The sequence below is a fragment of the Triticum aestivum genome, chromosome 2A, assembly GCF_018294505.1.
Source record: "Triticum aestivum cultivar Chinese Spring chromosome 2A, IWGSC CS RefSeq v2.1, whole genome shotgun sequence".
Lineage (NCBI taxonomy): Eukaryota > Viridiplantae > Streptophyta > Magnoliopsida > Poales > Poaceae > Triticum > Triticum aestivum.
This window is the reverse complement of record NC_057797.1, coordinates 366712986-366721570: the sequence shown is the minus strand read 5'-3', so window position 1 is coordinate 366721570 and position 8585 is coordinate 366712986. Positions and strand designations below refer to the sequence as shown.

At 50.3% G+C, this 8585-nt stretch overlaps 1 protein-coding gene and 1 non-coding gene across 3 annotated transcripts in view; one reads left to right on the top strand and one right to left on the bottom strand.

Annotated features, from left to right (window-relative positions):
- Positions 1–5995: 5995 nt before the first annotated feature.
- On the bottom strand, positions 5996–6067 carry TRNAG-UCC (transfer RNA glycine (anticodon UCC)). The gene has a single exon. It is a non-coding gene; the product is annotated as a tRNA-Gly (tRNA).
- Positions 6068–6141: 74 nt separating this feature from the next.
- LOC123188683 (D-lactate dehydrogenase [cytochrome], mitochondrial) overlaps positions 6142–8585 on the top strand; it is a 19277-nt gene continuing 16833 nt past the window's right edge. For both annotated transcript variants that reach the window (XM_044600895.1, XM_044600894.1), the window contains exons 1-4: positions 6142–6415; positions 6531–6624; positions 6777–6877; positions 6973–7021. In XM_044600895.1, the coding sequence (XP_044456830.1) occupies positions 6195–6415; positions 6531–6624; positions 6777–6877; positions 6973–7021 (465 nt within the window). In that variant the 5' untranslated portion in view covers positions 6142–6194. The remainder of the gene's footprint in view (positions 6416–6530; positions 6625–6776; positions 6878–6972; positions 7022–8585) is intronic.

The window sequence follows — 8585 nt, the reverse complement described above, 5'->3', positions numbered from 1 at the left end:
CCGAGCATGGAGGCGCTTGGCGTCCATGAAGATCCACTTGCGTCGAAAGTCGTCCACCTTCTTCCCGGCCCTCGAGAGCGCATTGCTACCGTGGGATGCGCCGAAGTAGATGAAAGAACATGCGGTGTCCCCATGTTTGGTTTTGGTAATTGATGACAATCTCTATGGACTAATGGTTGCCTTGAGTTATATTTGAAGGTTTTGTCCATAGGCTCTTCTTGGAGTACATGTGTTGGTTTCAAGGAGAGTTTGTGTCGACCAAGGTGCTATTCAAGGAATTACCTAAAGATTGGTCTTGTGAGAGGTTGATCAAGACTAAGTTAAAGAGTGAATCAAGATGATCAACCCACAAAGCGTAGAAGATGTACCGAGAGGGATCAAGTGATCCCATGGTATGGTAAGCATTATCAATTACGCTTTGTGTACTAACCCATGGTCTTCGTGAGGGTTCTTTGTGGGGTTAGGTTGCGGTGTGCAAGTTCAAGTGGAGCACCATGAAGAGATCAAATGCTTGAAGCTTGTTGTCCTTTGTGGTGACAATGGACCTGTGAAGATGTGCGGAAGAAAGGCTCACCCATAGTGGAGTATGGGGGAGCAATCAACTAGTCTTCATCGAGCCAACACAATCAAGAAAGGTGGTCCAATTTGAGGGAGTCAAGATCGTCATCATCTAGCTCAAGTGTACCATGTGCAAGGCAAAGGTTTGCCCTTGATAGGTTTTCTATTTTACCGGTCTCATGATGGTAGTTGGGAGACCGGGTTATAGGATCGATTGCCATACTATCAAGGGGGCTCTCAATGAGTAGCTTGATCATATCGTTCGTTGAGAGCTCAAACCATTGCATCCTTGCATCATCTTTCTTGGTTCTTGTTTGGTTCTCTTTGTGAGTCTTAGAGCTTACGGTCATCTTGTTGACAAGCTTGAGTTCATCAAAAACGGAGTTCGCTTGCATCTTCTATGATGTTTTCGATGTTGAAGGTTTTGCCGGTTCTTCTCGGTTGGAGGTTTCACTCCTCTTTTTGTTAGGCATACCTCCCCTGCCTCTTCTTACTATAACTAGTCGCTGTTTTGATGCTACTCGTCGTCTTGTTTCCAACAAGCTTGAGTTTGCTCAATTCGGAGCTCATATGCAGAAGTTATGGCAGTTCTGGTTTTCTTGAGTGTGGTTTTGTCAGGGTCCCAGCGGTAGTACCGTGGTACCCAGCGGTAGTACCGCTGAGGGGTCACAAGCGGCAGTACCGCTCCGCAGCGGTAGTACCAGCGGTGACTCTGCAGCAGTACTACCGCTGGCTTACCAGGTCCCTACCGCGTCGATTCGAGGGGTCTTTTTCTGTGTCGGATTGTACGGTACCTCGCTGCGGCAGTAGTGCGGCAGTACCGCTCCTTAGCGGCAGTACCGCCCTTCCTCCGCGGTAGTACCGCCCGGTTCCCTCTTTCCCAACCCTTCGCTCTGCATGGCAGTACCGCCGAAGGGAGCGGTAGTACCGCTTAACCCAGCAGTAGTACCGCTATCTCCTGCGGTACTACCGCCCCAAGGTTCATGTTTTGTTGCTCCTTTTCCCTGTTTCTTCCGCCTGAGCGGTAGTACCGCTCATGGAGCGGTAGTACCGCTCGTGTGTGGGCTGAGCACATAACGGTTGGATTTTCCCCCTCCTATAAAAGGGGGTCTTCTTCCCCAATGAACCTTATCATTTGAGCTCGTGTTCTTCCCCCATTGTTGACCTTCTTCGAGCTTGCTAACTCTCAATCCCTCCATGGTTTCTTGCTAGTTTTTGAGGGAAAAGAGAGAGGAGATCTAGATCCACATTTCCACCAATCACTTTCTCCTCTATGTAAGGGGAACCCCTTGGATTTAGATCTTGGAGTTCTTTGTGTTCTCTTTCTTGTTCTTCCTCTCATTTTCCTCCCTAGCATTAGTTGCTTCGGTGGGATTTGAGAGAGAAGGACTTGGGCACTCCGTGTGCCCTTGCCATTGCATTTGGTGCATCGGTTTGAGTTCTCCACGGTGATACGTGGAAGTTACAAGTTGAGAAGCTTATTACTCTTGGGTGCTTGGTACCCTTGAGCTTGTTCCTCTTGGGTGCTTGGGCGCCCTAGACGGTTGTTGCTGTTCGGAGCTCAATCATTGTGGTGTAAAGCTCCGGGCAAGCGTCGGGGTCTCCAATTAGGTTGTGGAGATCGCCCCGAGCAATTTGACGGGTTTCGGTGACCGCCCCCAAGGGTTGCCAAAGTGTACGGGTTCGGTGACCGCCCCCAAGGGTTGCCATTTGTACGGGTTCGGTGACCGCCCTCAAGGGTCCCTTAGTGGAATCACGACATCTTGCATTGTGCGAGGGCGTGAGGAGATTACGGTGGCCCTAGTGGCTTCTTGGGGAGCATTGTGCCTTCACACCGCTCCAAACGGAGATTAGCATCCGCAAGGGTGTGAACTTCGGGATACATCATCGTCTCCACGTGCCTCGGTTATCTCTTACCCGAGCTCTTTACTTATGCACTTTACTTTGTGATAGCCATATCGTTTCTTGTCATATATCTTGCTATCACCTAGTAGTTTATCTTGCTTAGCATAAGTTGTTGGTGCACATAGGTGAGCCTAGTTGTTGTAGGTTTTGTGCTTGACAAATTAACCGCTAGGTTTATTCCGCATTTGTTCAAGCCTAAACCGTAATTATTTTAAAAGCGCCTATTCACCCCCCCTCTAGGTGACATCCGCGATCTTTCAGCAGACGCACCCGACGCATTGGGTTGTGACGCGCATCCGGAGATAGAAGAAGCGACGGAACAACGCAACAGAGGGCGCCACACCCACGAGCGCCTCATAGTAGAAGATGAATATCGACAGGAGGAGGATGGAGTTGGGATGGAGATGAAGGGCGTGGATCTAGTAATGGTCTAGAACCGCGAAGAAGAAATCGGAGAAAGGGGGACGAGCCCTGCGAAGACGCTGTGTAGAAAGAAGGGATAGAAGGACCTCGCCAGGGTGTCTCACTTGGTGGAGCCAACCCAAAGCTCCGTGTCCCTCCATCGTTGTCATTGCTTGCCGTCAGCGGGAGCACGACGGCGAGGTGCTTCTCCTCAGTGATGGTGGACACACTGAGGGCAGGTTCGGGCGAGGCGGCGGAACGTGCGGAGGAAGCAGCGGGCTTCGCCTTCTCGGTTGACATCGGTGGCGAGCTCGGGAGGGGTTCGACAGATCTGGAGGCGCTCTGAGCAGGGAGAGAAGGGGATCTGGAGCAACACAAAGAGAAGGCAATGAAGACTCAGCGGCATGCGCCAGCCTTTTTGTCAGCCCGGAATGGTTGCCGAGGCAGCATGGGGAAGCGGAGACACCCACATCCCATCAAGCGCCACGCGTCGACCGGGTCCGCATGCGGTTGGGGCCCGCAGCGCTTTGCCTCGAAGCCAAGTCCTAGCGCGCCTTGGGCCCGGGGGCTACTGTCGACGTTTTGGGAACCAGGGTACCCAGACTTGCCTGCGTGCGGCCCACGACTTGGCTACATCGGCGGCCTGGTACGACCCGCCTTTGACATCAACGACACAAGACCCTCATGAGGCGGACGACGCCAAGACCTCCGGAGGGAGCGGCCACCCTAGGCCGGCTCCTGACGAGCGGAGATTTCTATGTAGGCGCCCACCTCGTGAGGTTAAGGTGACGCAAGCCATGACGATCAAGGCTGGACGGGAGCCGGCGGGTGCAGTACAACATGTTTCCTCTTTGGTGCTAAAGAGATAAGCGCACACGCGGAGTCCCGAGGAATCAGCCAAATGTTTCCATTTCCGTGCTACAAGACTGAGACCGCCAGGACGGCAGGACGAAGGTCATCACCGAGCCCACCACGACGCCATGACCAGAAGCTTTGCAGGAGAAGATCACCTTTCGCCAAGATAATATGTACTAGTTGTTTTCCTTCAAACTTGGCCGTTGTGGGATTCCTTCCCGCCTTCATTTTGGGGGAAGAGGACCAAGGCCACTATACAGATAGACTAGCCACCACCATAGGGGAGGGGAGAGGTGATCCGCACCCACACCAACTCAGACCAACACAAGAACACACCTCGTGAGGTTGTTCTTCCTCTGTATCGGTTCATCCTCAGTCCACCTTGAGGCTAATCCACCACAAAGCAGTAGGGTATTACACCGCAAGGTGGCCCGAACCTGGGTAAACTGATGTGTCCCTTTTCATTCCAGTTCTTCGAGTTAGGCCGTAGGATCGATGAGTTGGCAGACTGGGGAGATTGAATTCTTCGCACGCATCCCAATGTTTGAATCTATCAAGGGTCTGGCGAGCCCCGAACCCAACAACAACTTGCCCGCTCATGCATGCGCATTACCTGCTCCACTAATTGTTATGCCCCGCAACAGGTTGGCTAGTAGTACAAGCATTGGCTGCTTTCCCGCTCATGCATGCGCACTACTTGCTCCACCTAGGAAGGGCTGAGTTGAGTATTATTAATTTAGAAGATATGCTCACCTTCTTATTTCCCGTCCTTAGTTTAGGAAAGTGGAAAGTTTTTTCCTTTTATTTTAGGAATTTTGGGAAATTCATGCTCACTTATACAACACAACTCCAGATTTTATTCAAGTCAAGGAATATTTTTCGGTTCTTTTTCTAGATGAAACGGAATACCTATTTATAATTAATTCCTAATTATACAAAAGCACCTTAATGAATTAACTGACTTGTTTTACTTATTAAAATAAAAATCTTAAAAATCTAAAATTTGACCTGTTAGTGTTCTAAGTTCAAAAGTCTAGTAAAGTAAAAAATATTTTTATGGGGGTTCTTATGTCTCATAAAAATTGTTTGTTACGTCAGAATCTGAAGAAACTAATTCTCTGACCGAAATCTTTGGGGACGATTCTGTATTACAATTTGGTGGAGGAACTTTAGGACATCCTTGGGGAAATGCACCTGATGCAGCAGCTAATCGAGTGGCTTTAGAAGCCTGTGTACAAGCTCGTAACGTATTTTTATTAATCAATTAGAATTGACTTCTAGAACGTATAATTGTCTAAAAAGGGCCAATATACATACACTATTGGACCTTTTGATCATTGAGTGAAAAAGGAGCAAAGAATGACAAAAGACGAGACTCTACTAGTCTTCACTCTTGTGGTTTCCTCTTCCTCGGTTTCTGTCGGGTTGGCTAGTAGTACAAGCATTGGCTGTTTGTCCGCTCATGCATGCGCACTACCTGCTTCACTAATTGTTATGCCACGTAACAAGTTGGCTAGTAGTACAAACATTTGTTGCATTGAAAGACAAAAGGCAGGGGCAAACTTGGAACGAAACGAAAAAAAGACTAGCATGCAGAGCATTTGGAAAAAATGGGAAAAACTTAGACGTAGAGTAATGAAAAACAGAGGGAATAGTATGGATTTTTCGCTTACGGACCTACCGTTGTCTGAGCTTGGGGTGTCATGAGAAAAAAAGGGCAGCAAACTCGTGGAAGCTGCGCACCTGTCCGACTCTAGGGGATGTCCCGGAGAAAAAAAACAATATAATGGAAAATGCGTCTATCAAGGGTCTGGCGAGCCCCGAACCCAACAGTAGCTTGCCCGCTCATGCATGCGCATTACCTGCTCCACTAATTGTTATACCATGCAACATGTTGGCTAGTAGTACAAGCATTGGCTGCTTGCCCGCTCATGCATGCACATCACCTGCTCCACTAATTGTTGTGGCACGCAACGAGTTGGCTAGTAGTACAAACATTGGCTGTTTATCCGCTCATGCATGCGCACTACCTGCTTCACTAATTGTTATGCCACGTAACAGGTTGGCTAGTAGTACAAACATTTGTTGCATTGAAAGACAAAAGGCAGGGGCAAACTTGGAACGAAACGAAAAAAAGGCTAGCATGTAGAGCATTTGGAAAAATGGGAAAAACTTAGAATGAAAAACAGAGGGAGTAGTTATGGATTTTTCGCTTACGGACCTACCGTTGTCTGAGCTTGGATGTCCCGGAGAAAAAAAACAATATAATGAAAAATGCGTCTGCCGGGAGTCGAACTCGGGTCTATTGCTTGGAAGGCAATTATCCTAACCGTTGGACTACAGACGCTTGGGTGATGGTGCTTCTTCTATTACCTATAAAAATAGTAATGTGTTCCCCAACACCAGTGAATCGATGCCCCCCCCATCCTGACGAGCACGTGGTCTTCCGCCTCTCATCCGGCCTGCCGCCATCCATGGCCGCTTCCCTCTTCCGCCTCTCCCGGCCCCGCCGCGTGCTCCTCCCCTTGTCCGCCCTCCGCCTCCCTCTCTCCACCCAGCCCCTCCCGCAGCCCCGGGACCCGTCCTCCCCCAATTCCAACCGCGGCCTTCCTGCCTTCCTCTCCTTCCTCGCCGCCGCAGCCGCAGGCGGAATCACCGGTTCCGTCGCTCTCTGCGATGCCGCCCCCGACCACCGGTGCGTGCATGCCCATCCGATCCAAACCAGTCGCTCGATCGACGGTTACGTCACTTCTCGCATCGTTGACTGCTGAGCTGACAGCGCCCTGTGCTTGTCTGTTGATTTGGCCCAGGGTCGGCGGGAAAGACAGCACCGAGCTGGTGGTGCGTGGGGAGCGCAAGCGCGTGCCACAGCAGTTCATAGAAGAGCTCGCATCCTTCCTCGGGGTAAGTGAATTCGAGTTCCGCGCTGCCATTGCCGGCTTGCCCTAGTGCCTGCGGGCGGCGATTCTGCGTAACTTGTGTTTGTTGTTTTTGCTGTCCGTTGATTAATTCAACCCACGACATGCTCACTGACTAGGTGGGTTGCTGTTTTGCAGGAGAACCTGACGGTGGATTACGAGGAGAGGAGCTTCCACGGGACGCCGCAGAATAGCTTCCACAAGGCAGTCAACGTGCCCGACGTCGTCGTCTTCCCAAAGTGATCTCACCCGGCACACACTGACAATTGCGTTTTGTGGGTGTATATGCCAAGCTTGTTCCATGTATTGTAATGCCTCCATTACTGATTTGCAGGTCCCAGTATGAGGTACGGAAGATTGTGATGACTTGTAATAAGTACAAGGTATGGATCTCTTCCATTCATTAGCCTAAAGGAACATCATATGCTCCCTGTTTTGCAAGAGTTACTGATTTGGATTCTGTATCCTGTACTTCTGGTTTCCACAACAACAATTTCCATGATTGAGCCACCTAGCTGTTTTTTTTTGAATTCCAACCCCCACCTGTATATTTATCTCAATTCAAAAGAAATGGGCCAGTTTACGTGGGAAATGGGTCGAAAACCATGATCCAGTTTATGTTGGAAACCGGATCGAAACCTTAACAGCCCCAGGGGCAATACATCTCGTGGAGGCAAGAACATGGAAAACACCCAAAAAAACACCAAGTACAAGTTACAACACAGAGCAAGGATCAACCACCTAAACATCAGGATAATATAGATGGTTGTGATGCAGCACAATCTAAGGCATAACAACATAAATGGTGCACTAGCAGCAGAGAGAGGCTATCAAGGCAGCAGATCATGCCCGGAGACAGCACAACAACAAACTTACAGGAACGCACGTGGAAGCACCACCAAGACAACACCGGAACCACTGACAGGGGTAGACCACGGGTGGCCACATCAAGGAGTTGTGTCATTACCAAGACCGAGCCATCCGACACTCGGGAAGGGTTGTCATTGCCCAGGAAGGAGTAAAGATGACCACAGGAAAGGATCTGACTCGACAAGCGTGCACGAGGGGGAGCCGCGAGTTCACCGCCGGAAGGGAGGGTCTCATTCCCATGGACGTGTCGAGTAATAACTTTGATGGTGAAGTGACATGATCGAAGAGAATGCCGTTAATGAAATCATCCCCACAGGAGGGTGGTTATCGCCCAAGGTGGAGTGTATAGGAAGGGCACACACAACAATGAAAGAGACGATAAGAGGATCTACCCAACGGCAGAGTCTGGAGATGTTGGAGATAGCTCATGAGAATACCAAGAAGTTCACCGGACGACAGATAGGAGATGAAGACAGCGCCACCAACATGCGAAACGGTGTGAATGCATCACTGTTGTCGTTGCCGCGCGACCGGCAAGGGATTTCTCCCCATTGCTACACTGCCGCCGAGGAGGATGAGGTCTGACACGCCACCAAGGTGGAACGCGGCGCTTGCAGGCGCCGCCGTAGTCAACCGGCGGCCGCCGGGCAGATTTCTTTGGCCTCCTCACAACCTCCAAACTCCTCCACACCTCTGACACGGCAGGACCGGAGGGCAACCACCAGCTGCACAACACGAGGCATGCTAGAGACACGACATGCAAATCAAACGACGAAGAACGAAATCAACATAGGAGACACACTATTTTAACGTTGAAAACCCCTCCAACACGAAGGGGAAAACCCCCTCCACCTTCAGACTTCGCTACGCTCCACTTCGGCCTAAGCCTCCTGGCGACGGGCCTCGCTCCGCTCGCTCGTCAGAAGTTAGTCTTTATCTTTATAATTGAATTTGAATTTGGATCACAACATAACAAGGCAGAGAGCAGCAAGGCTGTTGTGGGGAACCAACAAGCGCCAGCCGGTGCAAGGATGGAGAATCCGGGCCAGGTGAAGACGGAGGTGGATGTGTGATTGG